Here is a 16857-nt window from a genome sequence, read left to right on the forward strand (position 1 = left end):
CCCTCCTCCTGTGTGTATTTAAAGTGTTCCCAGTCCCTAGTTCTCTGTCCGCTGTTAAACGTCTTCCTGAGTTCATCTCCCTTGGTTCCTGAAAATAAAGTCTTGGTAAAGTATTCTCCAGCGTCTCCTCGTTCCTCGTGTGTTTGTGCATTGTGACATATATATATATATATATAAAATAATGTTACTTGACTTTTCTTCCTGTGGGGAAACATTCCATACAGAAACAACAATAGTTTCCTATGAATTAAATGGATATTAAATTAAATGCAATTTATTGTGTTAAAAAAAAAAAAACGTAACTTTGTGACTTTTAATTTTAAACAAGCCTGAAATACACCGGGACTCTTATTTTGAAATGTCTATACTATTGCGGGCTGATCCTTCAGATGAGAGATAAAATATGCATTCTTACAACCGTCTAAAACACGTGCCAATTACAAGGCCCGCAGGCCAAACACGGCCTGCCATGACTTTTAATCAGGTCCGCCAACAAATTCAGGTAATCAATTTAATGTGGCCAGTACGTGTTCAAATATTCATCTGTGACAATTACAACATTGAGAGGCAGGTGGTGCTGTCGTGCTTTACTCAACTCGCTAATTTTATGTCAAGAGTCAATCACGGTTTTCAAAGAGTAATCTTTCAAGTAGAAAACTGAACTCCCGTGGGACTATTGCGAGACCCGTGGGACCCGACGCAACAGAGTGCGGCACTGGACAAGACTTGATGGGGGAGTGCGGGTGCAGGCGGGTGCAGGCGGGTTGACACTTATGTGTGTGCGGGATGTGGGAGAATAAAATGATTCGCCGGACTCCCACAAATGAGAAATATTTAAACCTAAATGATCTAAAAACAAATAAATTGTTATTCAACTATTGCACAAAACCAACAAGAACAACTAATATGAAATAAAAATGATTAACAAGACGCAAGCATAGGCAGAGTTTCTATTTATAACGTGATTGCAGCGTTGAGCAATGTAGCCAATCACAGACATATCTGTTGATTTCTGGAACGCAATGGCCAATCAGAAGTGTTTAAGTTAAAATCCAGTCAGTGCTCAAAACGCCAGAGTTCCTGTGCAGTGCTGAAATTTGCGTGATCATGAATCGTCAAATTATAACACACGAAGTGTAGACATTATTCATTGTGCATATTCATTGTGTTATAACAGAGTTTTGTGAGATCGCGATGAACTGAGATGTCAGCTTTTTAGAGATTATAAAGGGAGCGCTCTTTGCTCACATTCTGCCATGCCAAACCATGCACGCAGCTGTCACGATCTCCAGCTGGAGTTCCCATGAACTCCACTAGAGTGCACTCCACCCCTGACTCTTGCCACTCTCTCTTTCTACATTCACCCTAATCCTTTGCCGGATCCTTTACCTGTGTCTTGTAACCTCATCAGTCTCACCCTATTTAAAGCTTGTTTTTTCATTCATTCAGGGCTCAGTATTGTCTAGCCTGTAGCGTTCCCTAGTTCCTGTATTTCCTGTGTTTCCTGTGTTTTCCTTGTTCCCTTGCTGCCTTGCCTTGTTTTTGACCCTGGGCGGTTTCTGATTGCTTATTGTTTGCTGCCTGCCCTGACCTTCGCCTGTTTTGTGGATTACTCTTTTGTCTCACCCTGGATTATACCTGTTTGCTACTGTTTGACCCAGCCTGTTTTGACCACGATTCTAATAAAAGCCTGCACTTGGATCCACTACTGCGTTGTTATGCCTCCCAGCGTTACAGCAGCAGCCTATGCTTGCATTTCTGTTAAAAATAACAGTGGTTGTAAATGTTTATACTTTAATAACGAACATTTTATCGTGAGCGTTGTGATGTTGTGGCTTGGCGAGACGGAACTTACTATTTCATGTTTCATGGATGTACAGAAAAAAATCTAGTTAGGGTACTTTTATGCAGGTTTTTGCGGGTGCGGGAGCGGGACAAGATGACATAAATTTCTGTGGCAGCGGGTGGGTGCGGGACAAAATCCTGCGGGAGCGGGACCGAAAAATCCATTCGGCGCAGGTCTGTATTTCGAAGGCGTTTCGAAATGACACATGATCATTATGGAAGCATGGAACTGCGGCTGCTAAAAGTCAAATAACTAAAACACACAGTAATTTTTTTTAAAGAAACACATTCTATTCTTAATCATATTTGTTTATATACTCCCTTTATAAATACCTCAGCTACAGCAAAACATAGAATAGACAAAATAGTTTCTAACATAGAGTGTCTGATAAGAGATTTTAATATTTTTTTGCTTATTTGGCATATCGGTGCATGTGTCCTTTCAAGTGAAAGATGTCGTTTCAAAGTCAGAGCTACCAAAATAAGCCAAATAACACTATATCAGATAGCCTACCATCTGAAATTGAAGTTGTTGTTTTTAAATTACTGTTTTTCTTGTTTTGATAATGATTCTGTGACTGAAATGTGTTCCAAATGTGTTACAACTAAAAATTTAAATTAAAACCCTGTCATTTTGATAAATGTGGTTTTACAGTTACTAATACACGTATATTTTATCAATAATCTAAATATCATCTAAATATATGTCCGGCCCCTGATTTTATTCACAACCCTCAGCATGGCCCTTACTGAGTTTGGATTTGACACCACTGGTCTAAAACATATTATAAAAAGGTCATAAAGTAGACAATGTCATAATTCATCAACTCGAGTTCATAATCAATTGCTTGGCATAAAGGTGCGCTATTCATTGATTGAGAATCACTTTGAAGCAGTCTGAAGTGCCGCCATGTTTTTTTTAATGAAATAATAGCCTTTTGAAGTTTAATAATCAATAGGCTGTATCACGATTTATGTTTATCCATCCCCAAAATGTAAGACCTCTTATAAAGATCATTAAGATGTTTGTTTTACATTTTCATGCACTGAAGACTTTTTATGATATGAAATTTAAGAAAACTCACCTGGAGGGATTTTGCTTTATTCACACACATGCTCCTAAATACATTTCACAGTTTGCACACATCTATTTTAGTAGCATCTGAAGCGCCCACACAGTCGAGCCCTGTCTTTGTCTGTGAAATATCCACGGCGTCTCTGTAGAGCACGAGGGAATGTCAGCGGGAGGAAACAGTTTTCGAGCAGATACGAAACGTGTAGGGCGATGGGTGATTTTACCACTAGTTAATCGAACGTGGATGGTTTCATTTATTTTGGGCGGATAAAAAAAGTATAAGAGGATAAAAATAATAAAAGCAAAATATACTTGGGTGGCCGTTAATATACCTGGGTGGCCCGTCCAAGTAAAGTCTATGTGTGGGAAATACTGCAGCTATGAAGGGTGCAGACTAGTGTATGGAGCAGAGCTACAGTAGAGCTTTGGAGTGCTTAATTATAAAGATAGAGTGAGAGAAGGAGCTGATGCACAGAGAGGAAGAGAGCGAGAGAGAGTGTGTGTTTTTGCTACCTGTGTTTTTGCAGGCTGAATTTTAGGACTACTGTCTGAGCAGATATTCCTCTGGTGTCCCAGTGAATGAGTTGTTTAGGAAAAGGTCAGTGGCGCTTTGCAAAAATCAATCATAGCTGCTTTTCCCACTCGACTCCAGTGAAGAAGAAATATTGCCATCGAGTGGTTCGACTGCAAGAGAGAGCAAGAGAGAGAGAGACTCAGGTCATGTCAGTTTGACACTATAAGCACAATTTTCTCTGTGACAGTGTGTGAAGTGAGTCAGTGATGCACACTGAGTCTCCATCATGTCAGTGTGTTTGGCAGTTCTTACACACTAGGAAGTCCACGCTGAAGAAACATGTTGATAAAATGACACGTTGGCTGCATGAACCACAGCACTCAGAATGATGCCCGTATGAATGTTGGCAACCTCGATGGGATGGCTTTATAAAGCATGACAACAAGTCTTGAAATGTGCTGTTGCTGTGGCATCTCAGTATCGTTTTCCTGTAAAGCAATAGTGGAAATCATTTAGTTATCCTCAAGTCATTCCAGACCCGAATGATGACAGGAAAATATATTGCAGAATGTCCAAAATGCATCATGACAATACACATTAAAAATTATTTAATTTGAATAAAACTAATATTGTCGGAGTATGTTTTACAAGAAAATACTATTTCAGTTTTTTCTACTTCAAAAGAAAAACAGGGACATTTACTAGCAATTTCTGAGTGAAAATTGTTAATATGACTTATGCAAATACTTTTTTTTCCCAAGGAGTAGACATAAATTTAAGGGGAGACACTACAGTCAAAGAGGGTTACATTTTAAACTATTGGATATTGGACCATCTTTCCTCAGTTAATCAGTACGTTAAAACAATTGGTTTGTGTTAGTATTACAAGTTGTCTGAAATGTTATGTTTGAATATGCAAATGAGGTATTGTCTTATTAAATATGCGCACATTTTCAAAACATAAATCTGATCATTGGATACAGCCAGGATCAAATTATTTTTTGATTTTATTGACATATTAGAGGGGATTTTGGATTTCTATCACTCCATAAATCAGAAAATGCTGACAACAAACAGAAAAAGTAAATTAATAATAATAAAAAAATAACAAAATAAATGTATCATGTTTTTAGAAAACAAAATATTGTATAAAATCAGGCAAACGATATATATATATATATATATATAACAGTTTAAAGAAATGTACGATAATTTAAATATACGCAAATAGGTAAAGTGTAATAAACACTTTAAATGATTTGGATGTTTTCTTTCCACTAGTCTGAAAGAAGTCAAGTTATGGAAGCAAAAGCAAAATAGCCTAAAATCTCTAAATTGACCAGTGCATGAAAAAAGCAGGGTCTCGCCTTAAGCTGTTATTTGCAGAAAATCTGTCAGGTTTGCCGTCAATGACGATTCACTCAATAACCAATGTGTATTGATGTCATATTCCAACTGAATGAGAAGAAAGTGAGCCACAGGATGTCATGAGAGTGAGCAAATGATGACGGAATCGCTCTTTTTAAAGCGTATGGACGTTTGAGGGTGTGATATTTTAACTCTTGGCATCTGAAAGACTGGAAGTGAAGTCTTGCATTAACTGACCATATTGCTCTGTGCCATTAGGTGAGGAAGCTCTCACCATGTACATGGCCAAGAACAAGCTGGACCGGAAGATGGTCAACGCCACCCAAGGAGTCGAGGCACTGCACCAGCTCGCCTCCTCATACTTTATCGACCGCGACGGCACTATGCGCAAACTCCACGAGATACAGATCTCCAGCAACGCCATCAAGGTAAGCAAAAAAGAACGACAGAGAGGAATGAAGTAAGAAAGAGAGAAAGAAAGAAACATCCTCTTCCTCCTCCATTATCCGCCCACCGTCCATCTGTCCGTGGAGCTTTTTTTCTTTGTTGGAGTTGACAGGCCTCTGAAGAGCTTCTGGCAGACAGGGCTCGAGGAAGCAGGAAGTCAAGCATGACAAAATTAAACGGAATTGACAATAGCTGCTGAGTCAGGACGACAGCAAGCAGCAGACACAGCACTTGGGCTGCCCTTAAATACAGACACGGACTTAAGAACGACTGACCTGACAAACTAGTGCTCATCTCCATGTGCATTTATGCTCACAGATGTTTTATCAGTGTGCTTTGTGTGCATTTGCGTGTCTGTATTAAAGTGGTATCCCTTGTGAAAAATATATTTGCTTAATTGTATTGAATGTGCACTTGTAGTGTTTTTTTATTATTTATTTATTTTACATTTTAGAAGTATACTTTTCAAAAGTGCACTTTGGAATAATGCACAATTTTAAGACATTAAGTTTAATATTTTGTCATGCTTTAAAGGTAGTACACTTATTTTGATGTGTTGACTAACATAGTAAAGCATTTTAACTGTATTGCACTATTCATTATTACATTTAAAGTTAATATATTTTAAATACACTAAACTGCAACTTCAGCATTACAAATGTGTAATTAGAAATGTTTACATACAAGTTTTAATAGAAATGATAAAGTATATTTTAGCTTACCATATAATACATTAAGTACACTATAATCATATTTCAAAGATAACATCATTATGGAATTACATATAGGGATGTGTTTAAGTGACTCAAAACACTCTGAAGTTTAGATAATTGCATTAAATATAAATGTAAAACTATAGTACATTTTCATTTAATTGCAATGAACATGCAATCAAGAGTTCAAAGACATTACATTCAGTTTGCACTTAAGTATATTATTTTAAAGTGAATTATTTCCAAAAAAAAAATAAATACTGCTTTTTAAAAGAATGCTAAAGTGTGCTTCTTTTTCACAAGGGATGCTAAAGGGAAATTATGTGTAGTTTAAAAAAAAAAAGAATGTGCATAATGAGAAATCAAGGGACAACACAAAGAACAATGCATCTATTTATAGAAAACAATTCATATTATACATCAACATGTTTTTTTTTGTATTATTATGAATGTGTATATATATGTAGCTGTATATAAAACAATAGAAGTCTATGATATGTCCGCATTTAGATAAACATGTATCTGTGTCTGTGTGTGTTTTTACGAGTCACGTTGCAGTCAGGAAACGATTCCTGCATTCAGGAAGAGGCAGAGACTGACGCACACACACACACACACACAGACCTGTGCTAACAATATCGTTTGAGTTTGGATGGCAGTGCAGCTCTGGAAGCTCACGCACATACAGACAGAATGGAAGTGTTGATATGACAGCACGCCTTCCCTGTGAATCCTGCAGACTGACGCTCAGTGCGTTCCTGGCACACAGTATGTGTAAGTGTGTGAAACTGAGTGTCTGTACTACACTACATGCTAATTAGTGCAGGCAACAAACACATGCATTGCCTCTTTAAAGATTTCTAAATTAATGTCATTTAATTTAGCATATATGTGTGTCAGTAAATTCAGCAGTATTTTAAATAAATCAAATACTTAAATAATATTTACATAAATAATATGAATTGAAATGAAATAAACTTTAATTGAAATCAAATCTAGAGATTTTTTTTGATTTCAACTCTATGTACTAAAAATAATTAAAACTAAAATTGCAATGAAAATGAATGAAAAAAACAACAACTATGGACAAATAAAGAAATTCAATTATTAGTTATTACTATTAATACACTTATTCAAACTTCAATTATAATGTAAAATATAAAAATAAAAACGAATTTAAAATATTAAAAAATATATATAATAGTTTGTCAATGATACTAAAATAACAGTTATAAAGATGTAATTAAGATGTACTTTAACAAACATATCTCATCCTAAAAATCTACATATTTGTTGAACTTATATACTTAAAATTGTATTTTACATTTTAAAAATTACATTAAAAATATATATTATGCACTATATTTTCATATTACAGTAATGAGAAGATTGATTGATTGATTGATTGATTGATTGTTATGACAATGACCTAACATACCTAAGTAGAAAAAACAAATGATCTAAAAACATGATTACTTTAGTAATCATTTTAATCTTTGAAGACATCCTCAAAGGCAGGTTTCGTTGACTTCTGAGGACACTTTGTGCCCAAAATACTGCTAAATAAACTCGAGCTCTCTCTGGCTTTTCAGACACACAAATTATGACAGCATGGCGTCAGGCTTCACTCTCTGGAGGCATGAAATGCATGACGTCTGTCAGCTAGCCTCTCTCTTACCACGTCCTGCCGGGAGGGGACGTGCCCTAGACACTTCAGTATGTATTTAGCGGCTTGCAGCAGACAAATGAACAGTGAGAGGGGTAGAAAATGGCCTCTCTGCTATATTTATCAGTGTCTCCTGTAGTCTGAGCACTGTTGAAGAGATCTACAGCACTTAAATAACAGAGAAGATGCTCTGCCACTGTGTGTTTAAAATTACCCTGATATTGTAACTCTCTCTGTGAAGTCAAATCACCTCAGTGGATGAATCTTCTTTGAAAGCAATAATACTTGTAATAATTACATTCAGAGAGCTTTCTAATACAATTATTTCTAGTGATAATTACAATAAGTGAGCTTTTTAATTCAATTCTTGTAATCATTAGAAGGAGGCAGTTTTCTAATTCAATTTTTAGTTGTAATATTGTAATTGGAGAGCTTACTGATTCAATTCTTACTTGTAATAATTGCAAAAATAGATATTTCTAATTCAATTCTTGTAGTGATTACATTTAGAAAGCTTTCTAATACACTGTAAAAAAAATAAATCCATAAAAAATAAGTAAAATTTACGGTAAAAAAACGGCAGCTGTGGTTGCCGGAATTTTACTGTAAAAAACACGGTAGCAACGTTTTAGGTTTTACGGTTTTAACTTAAATTTGATTTTTACAATATTTTACCATTAAATTCATGGTCATTTTTTACAGTGTACAATTCTTACTGGTAATAATTACAATAAGTGAGCTTTTTAATTCAATTCTTACTTGTAATAATTACAGTAGGTGAGATGTTATATTCAAATTGTACTTGTAATAATTACAATTAGAGAGTTTCTAATTCAATCCTTACTTGTAAAAAAAAAAAAAAAAAATTCAGAGCTTTCTATTCCAATTCTTACTTGTAATCACAATTAGAGATAAGTGAGCTTTTTAATTCAATTCTTACTTGTAATAATTACAGTAGGTGAGATGTTATATTCAAATTGTACTTGTAATAATTACAATTAGAGAGTTTCTAATTCAATCCTTACTTGTAAAAAAAAAAAAAAAAAATTCAGAGCTTTCTATTCCAATTCTTACTTGTAATTACAATTAGAGAGCTTTATAATTCAGTTCTTAATTGGAATTGTTACTAGTAAGAGTTGAATTAAAATCTCTAATTCTCTAGAATTAATGGAAATACTCTAAAATTACATTCTTACTAGTAACAATGTAATTATAGCAAGTAGAGTTGGGACCATTTTAAGCCAAATTGGCCTGCCATAAGCGTGAACATTCTCCTAAACATCTGCTTGTGGGCTTCACAGGAAAGAAAGTTGTATGTGTTTGAAACGAGGGTAAATAAATGATGACAGAGTGTTTGGATAAACTATTGCTTTAGGCTTCAGTCTCCATGTGTCATTATTGATGTTTTGAGAGCGTTTTGTTTGTAAAATTCTAGTCATAACAAATCATATAATCATTAGTGATCCTTAAAGCTGATCTTAACGTCAGTCAAATTTTCCTTTTATATAAACATTGCATATTAGAGCTGGAAAGCAATACTGCCTGAATTCCGTTGTCTTGATCTGGAGATTTATTTATTTATTTATTCATTTATTTATTTGTTTATTTGTTTGTTTGTTTGTTTACTGATGGAAAGCAAACTCATAAAAACCATGCACGCAATGAAAAGCAACAAACACAAATAAATCATACAGCAAACAACATATAGAGCTCATTAGACGCAATGAGTTGCAGAGATCATAAGCAGAATAATAATTACAAGCGAATTTCAGCTTCTTGTATTTACCGATTTTTTTATTTCATGCATGTGCACTTTTGTATGTTTTATGTGATTATTATTTAATGTCACTGAACTTGTACCACATTCATATACACATAAAACAGGACATGGAATGAATCAGATTCAGTCATGTTTTTGCAATCAGCTTCATATCCTGCAGAGAAGCAAACTCATCCTGACAAATGTTCCATGTTTTTCCCTGCTGGAAATTATTTAAGAATACAATTAAGATCTTGTCTGATAAATACATGCATACATACATAAATGTATGTATGTATGTATGTATGTTTGGATTTGGTGTTTTGGATTGACAAAGCCCAGACTGATGCTGTGAGATGGAGGTGTGTGATAGTTGCCCCTCAAGGTCATGTCTTCCTCTCTCAAATGCTTTCAGCTGATTTAGTCTTAAACTCCATATGCAAATTTATGATGATGCAGCAAGCGTTTCAGAGGACATCTATTAAAAAAGCTATTGGTTTGCCAGGATCCAATTTTAGTGACTATCCAACGGCGTGTTCCCAGAACAGGTGCCATTTGACCTGAGCAAAGAGCATCAGCTGTGTGATTGTACAGAAGAGCTGTATCACTCATATGTGTGCAGTACAACTGACACACTGCTGTAACAGAGCAGTAAAAACAATGCCAAAGATGCTAATATTTTATTTTGTTAATGTGGTTGCATTTTATTTTACAGTGCATGCACTTATGTGTACCTGAAGTGTACAGTGTAAAAAGTACTGGGTAATATAAGGTAACTACATTGGATAGGGTTAGGTTGAGGGTTAGTACCTATAGTTAAAGCCCAGTCAATTCAATTTAATTATAATTACTATGATATGTACATATAATTACTGTAATAAGTACAAAGTATGTACATGTGTACACTGTAAAATAAAGTGCTCTTCTTAATGTTATACTGAAAACTACACATATAGTACATCTGTATTGCATTCATACTATAGACACATTGATACTTTATAGAACATACGTTAATGGTCACAAAGTTTGTTCCTTCCATTCCCTCAATTATGTTCATTAAAGGAAAACATCACAGAATAATAGAACTGAACAGAAAGTGCAGGAATGATACAAGACGCAAACACATAATTTGCATTTTATAAAAAAAAAAAAAAACTATAGGTTAGGTAGAATTTTTTTTTTCCTCCAAATGTATTTACATTAAAATGACATTTAAAGACATTTATAAGGTTACAAAATATTTATATTTAAAAAAAAAAATGCTGTTTTTTTTACTTTCTAAAATATATATCCAAATGTTATATAAAATATAACATTTTCCACAAAAAATATGAAGCAGCTCAACTGTTTTCAACATTTATAATAATCAGAAATGCTTCTATATTAGAATGATTTCTGAAGGATCATGTGACACTGAAGACTGGAGTTATGATGCAGAAAATTCAGTTTTGATCACAGCAATAAGTTAAATTTTGCAATATATTCACATAGAAAACAGTTATTTAAAATTATAATAATATTTCACAATATTACTGTTTTTACTCTAATTTTGATTAAATAAATGCAACCTTGGTGAGCAGAAGATAATTCGGTAACACTTTCTATGAAGCCTGTATTTATAATACATTATAAGGGTATTCTTAAGGCATTATAATGAATGCATAATGCATTATAAAAAAAAACGTATAATATGTTATATCAACTCATGAATAATCATAACAACAGTTATAATACATCATAATACGTATGTATTTGTGGTTATAAGTTTAAGAGTATGATTATTTATAACACGTGTTCATTGTGTTATAAATCATCATACTCTTAAAAGCTATAACCACACATAAGTAAATATTATAATATATTAAAACTGTTCTTATGAATATGCATGAGATGATATAACATATTATAAGTTTTTTTATAATGCATTATGCATTCTTTATAGTGCCTTACGAATACCTTTATAATGTATTATAAATACGGGCTTCATAGAAAGTGTTACCGATAATTCTTTCAAAAACATGAAAATATATTACCGAACCCAAATTTTTTAACAAAAGTGTAAATGATTTAAATATATTGGCAATATAATGATAAATAAAACTTAATGTTTTATTCAAAAGCGCTGCACACTAAATATAGTAAGTAGTAAGTCGTGGGTAAAAACACTGCACACGAACAGCATCAAATCCTGAGAATGACTCCAATAAAGCCCAATGCTCTTTGTGCTATTTTTATTTTTTTTTAAGTCCTTAAAATTGTTCCTTGTCATACTGTATGATATGACAGCAGTGAGATCTCAGGTAAAGGAAGCCATGGCATACTGTGAGCCATCAAATTTATTTTATGTCAGACACAATGATATATATCGTTGGATTTTATTCACAATTGACATTGATATCTGCCTGCTTTACAACATCAGTCATGTCGCATTCGGACATTGCACTAATGCTGGAAATGGAAAAGAAAAATCTGGAGCCTGTCATGGACTGCTTATTTTTCAGAGTGAATATGCACTTCATATAGACAAGTATTTTTAACCAAAATGGGACATGTGTCTCCCGTTTGCCCTGTCTGTTCATCAAAAATAAAAACATACAAAAATACAACGAAGACATCATTGGGCTCTCGGGTAGCTGAGGTTCATGTCCCTTTGCAATCAGAAGCTCAAAATAGAACTTCATTATATGGCTGACAGGTGACATACGTAATAAAAAATAGGTGCAGTTGTCGTCCCATGATGCCCTGCTTCATCACAGATTTCTCTGGATACAGTTTGTTCTTTAAAGCTATAAGAGCTTCTGATCTCCCCATAAGACGAAACAGTCCTGGCTTTGATAGGAGCACGGAGCTGTTGGCGTCTTCCTGACAATCTTCAAATTAATATGTGATAAAAGGAGAAACTACATCAACACAAACGCATCCGGACAGACGGCCCTTTCCTAAACGTTGATCATGTGCGGCAGGTGGAATCAAAGCTCGCAGATTTACAATCTTTTAAGTCAAATGTTTACATGCGTGGTTTTGTGTTTATCTGTGTAAGCTTGAATGAGCATCAAGTCATGCGGTTTTTCAAGCGTTTGTGCGTAATCCCACAAATCTCTGTCTTCATTAGAACGAGGGGTTTGATTTTATTTTATACTCTGGCAATCTATTTCTTAATCCGCTGATCGTGTGTGTGTGAGTGTGTGTGTGTGTGTATCGTCACCTTGGAATTTATAAGGTTCTATCTTTCATTTTTGTCATTGAGTTATTCACATATTCTTATTCTGCAACAGCTTATTTACATTATGTGATTTTTTTAGGACTTTTTATTTAGAAAACAAAAAGGTTTTATCTACAAATTTGAACTCTAACTTGGTTCTATAAGGTTCTATCTGTGAGCCAATCAGCACTCCGAAGGCACACAAGAGGACCAATCAGGATCAAATGTCGCCTGACTGCTCTGTGACAGCAGGAAAGATTAAATGTAAAATATTATAATTGTAAAATATTTGTAATAATATTTAGTCAGTGATCTGACAAACCAGGGGTCTGCAACCTTTAACATCAAAAGAGCCATTTTGGTCCCTTTTCCACCGAATAAAATTCATGAGGAGCAACAAAATCTATATGATCCCTAAAATGAAGATAACACAGCATATAGCTAAAGTTTTATATTCAGGTATGTTACAGGGCAGGGGCGTACCAATCATTTCAGAAGTGAGGGGGGCAGAAATGTCAAATGTAATAATAATAATATTTAATTATGTTTGTCTAATTGTCTAATAAAAAAAAATAAAAAAACTTTTCTTATGTCTTACTTTCAGTTGGCTAAGAAATAAAATACACTGCTGGACAATAACCGATAATTTGTATTCTATAATATTTTGGTAACACTTTATTTTAAGGACCAATTCTCTCTATTAATTAGTTGCTTATTAGCATTCATATTACTAGCATATTGCCTATTTATTAGTACTTATAAAGCACATATTAATACCTTATTCTGCACGACCATATTTTAGATTCCTTAATCTAACCCCTTACCTAAACTTATCAACTACCTTACTAATTATTAATAATCAGCAAATTAGGAGTTTGTTCAGGGAAAACTCTTAGTTAATAGTGAATGTGTTCCCTATTCTAAAGTGTTATCGATATTTTTGCTATAATTTTTTTCCTAATGACAATTTTATGATTATGATTGGTTTACTACAAACACTTTTTCCATTTTTATCACAGAATAAGGCAGAAAATATATTTTATAGCTTCTGTACTGTAATAAATGCTATGTCAGTTAGCGCTGTATTATTCATATACTCTATTTATTACCTGGAGAAGACTTGAAAAACACACATAAACCATATATTGTCGCAATCATTTGTTGTCTTCACATTTCATCAGTTATGGTTTATGCTTGTTATTCAGCTTGGCTACAGCGATAACTGGATGCCTTTGTCCATATTAGGCATTTCCTGGAACGTCAAAAGTTATTACTACTTCTATGAGTTTTGGACTTTCAGTGTGAGAGTGCCCTCCGGCTTCCAGTATGAATGAAACAGACAGTGCATGAGAGTATTGAGCGCTCAGTAATGTTCACATTGTTTCGGAATCGGATAAAAATAAAACATATACAAAACGACGTGACTATCTTGTCTCTTTTAATTTAAATCTAGATTTATTCACACTGGCCCTTGAAAACGTCTACATGAACACACTTGCCCAAAAAAAATGCAGTTTACGTTTTATTAAAAGTAGGGGAAACACGTCCCACGCGTATTCTATGCCCATGCTACAGGGAGCCACCGCGGAGGGATGAAAGAGCCACGGGTTGCAGACCCCTGCCTTAAAGAGGTCATATGACGTGGCTAAAAAGAACATTATTTTGTGTATTTGGTGTAATGCAATGTGATTATGTGGTTTAAGGTAAAAAAACACATGATTTTCCACATAATGTACATTACTGCTGCTCCTCTATGCCCCGCCTTTCTGAAACACGTCGATTTTTTCAAAGCCCATCGTTCTGAAAAGCGAGGTGTGCGCTGACTGGCCAGCTATCCAGTGCGTTGTGATTGGCCAAATTCCTCAAGCGTGTGACGAAATGTTACGCCCCTTACCATACTGTGATGCCGTGTGTCCCGGCGCGAAAAGACAGAAACAATAAAACCCATTATAAACGAGGCATTTGCTGCATCCAGTGGGGACATAATTATTGATTATAATGACTTATACTGTTTTTTCACGTGTTGCGTATCGTGCCGCATAAACATAAAACCATGTCTGCATTTGTGATCGGAGAAACAACAAACAACAAGCGCAACTTACAACTTACACTGCAGTGGCAAATTATTTAAATATGAAAACATACTTACAGACTGTGAGTTAGAAGCGCCAGACTGTCCTTGCAAAGTGCGAGAATAAAAGTCACGCCTTCTTTCTTTTGGGCTTACATTTGGGCTGCATTATGCAAATCTTCCCACATCATGTTGTAGACATGTGGGGCGTGTTTAAACGAGGCGTTTTAGGTAGGCGTGGTTGACTCTTAACTTTTATAAAGAAAAATTTTAAAATGTTAAGCCTTAAAGGTCAAATAGTCAACACTTTAATTGATGGGGTCTTAACTACAACAATAAATGTAGGCATGTTATCTCGGCCATACTGATCTGTAGAGAGAAAGCTATTTTACCTGTCCCACTTTCTGTGGAATAAAGTCCTGGTCAGATGTATTACAGGAGCTGATTAACTGCAATAATGTGTTTAATTATCCACCATATTCCTACCTAAAATTAAAATCTGCACTGGACAAAATATTTAGCATTGCCTTTTATGCTTAACTTAAACAAGAAACAAAAAAAAATGTCCTTAAATGTGAAATAAATGTCATAGAAAGCATTAAATTGACCTTTCTCATACATGTCGACACATTGTTACAAGAATAATTTTAAGTTTTCAAACAAATTATAAGTAAACTGTAAACTGCTATTAGTAAATTTTAGAATTATAAGGTTCTATCTGCATTTGACCTGTTCCAAAAATCCCCATTTAAAAATTTGAGGATTTTGATGTTGTATATTTAGAATACATTTAGAATGCAAAAACTTTGAAGCTCAATATCTCAAAACCGCTCAGAATGCAGATAGAACCTTACAATTCCAAGGCAGTGATTTATTTCTGTGATGGCAAAACTGAATTTTTACCATCTATTACTCCAGTCATCAGTCTCACATGATACTTCAGAAATCATTTGAATATACATTTTGTAGCGCTATAAGTATATTTACTGTCACTTTAGAGCAATTTAATGCATCCTTACCCAATATAAGTATTAATTTCTCAGAAAAAAAAAAACGACCCCAGTGTACATCACCCAAACTTTGTGTATAATTTCTAGTTTCTAGTTATGCAAGATATTACAGAATGATTTGTTTATATCTTAATGTACATTTTTCCAGGATTTTAAGAATTTACTATAAAAATACTATAAAAACTGCTTTCTGAATTTATATTGAAATGTGTGTGTGTGTGTGTGTGTGAGAGAGAGAGTCCTGAAGCTTTTAGACTCCAAAGATTAGACCCTTTTCATGCCAAGTGATGTGTGTTTCAGAGCTTCATAAAGGGATTTGAAGGGAATAGTTTGCTAAAACATGAAAAATCCATGATTTAGTCAGAATTATTAGACATTTTCTTTGGTGGAGGAGAAAAACAGATATTTATCTGAATGTTCACACTGCTCTGTTTGCATTACATTGATTAAGTTGTGTGTATTGGATGTGCAGAACAGACGCAAATTTAAGTCATTAATCACTGAAAATCTATATTGTAGCTCTCAGAAGTACACTTTAGCATACTTTTATTACAAACATTATATATGTTAAAAGAATACATAAGTGTGAACTGAACATAATGTTTTTGAACACTTAATTGCATGTCAATTGCATTTAAATGAAAAATGTATTGTAGTTTACATTTGTATTAAATGCAATCTCTTAAGTAGGACTTAAGTACAACTTTATATGTAATTTCATAAATGTATTCACTTTGAGATATGGTTAAAGTGTACTGGTGAATGTACATTTATAATGATGAAGTTGCAATTTAGTACATTTTTAAGTACAATATTAAATAACACACTACAGTTAAAATTATAAGCAAGTACCTTACATGCGCGTTAATATTTTAGTCAACACATCAAAATAAGTGTACTTCTTTAAAGCAATTACATGAAGAAAGATTATTAAAACACCGATTTAAAAGTATACTTTAATATAAAACTTTATTTTTGTCATTACAAAGTGCACTTTATAAAAGTGTACTTAAGTGTGTTAAGAAACTTTGGTTACACATTATTTTAAGGTGTCCTTGTTACAGTGAAATTATACATTTAAGTACTGAGTAATATTAGTTAACTACAAGTACTTACTGTATGGTTATGGTTAGGGTTAGGATTAGGGTTTGGCTTAGGGTTACTTGCATGTAATTATGCATAATTTA

General features: G+C 34.0%; 1 protein-coding gene across 1 annotated transcript in view; it reads left to right on the forward strand.

The window, feature by feature from the left end:
- Positions 1-16857, forward strand: part of LOC107674904 (BMP/retinoic acid-inducible neural-specific protein 1-like) — a gene marked incomplete at its 3' end in the record, with an annotated part of 166845 nt that overhangs the window by 110682 nt on the left and 39306 nt on the right. The window contains exon 4 of the mRNA XM_016469048.1: positions 5061-5230. Coding sequence (XP_016324534.1) covers positions 5061-5230 — 170 coding nt within the window. The remainder of the gene's footprint in view (positions 1-5060; positions 5231-16857) is intronic.

The sequence above is a fragment of the Sinocyclocheilus anshuiensis genome, unplaced genomic scaffold (genome assembly GCF_001515605.1).
Source record: "Sinocyclocheilus anshuiensis isolate Anshui unplaced genomic scaffold, SAMN03320099.WGS_v1.1 scaffold1045, whole genome shotgun sequence".
NCBI classification, from domain to species: domain Eukaryota; kingdom Metazoa; phylum Chordata; class Actinopteri; order Cypriniformes; family Cyprinidae; genus Sinocyclocheilus; species Sinocyclocheilus anshuiensis.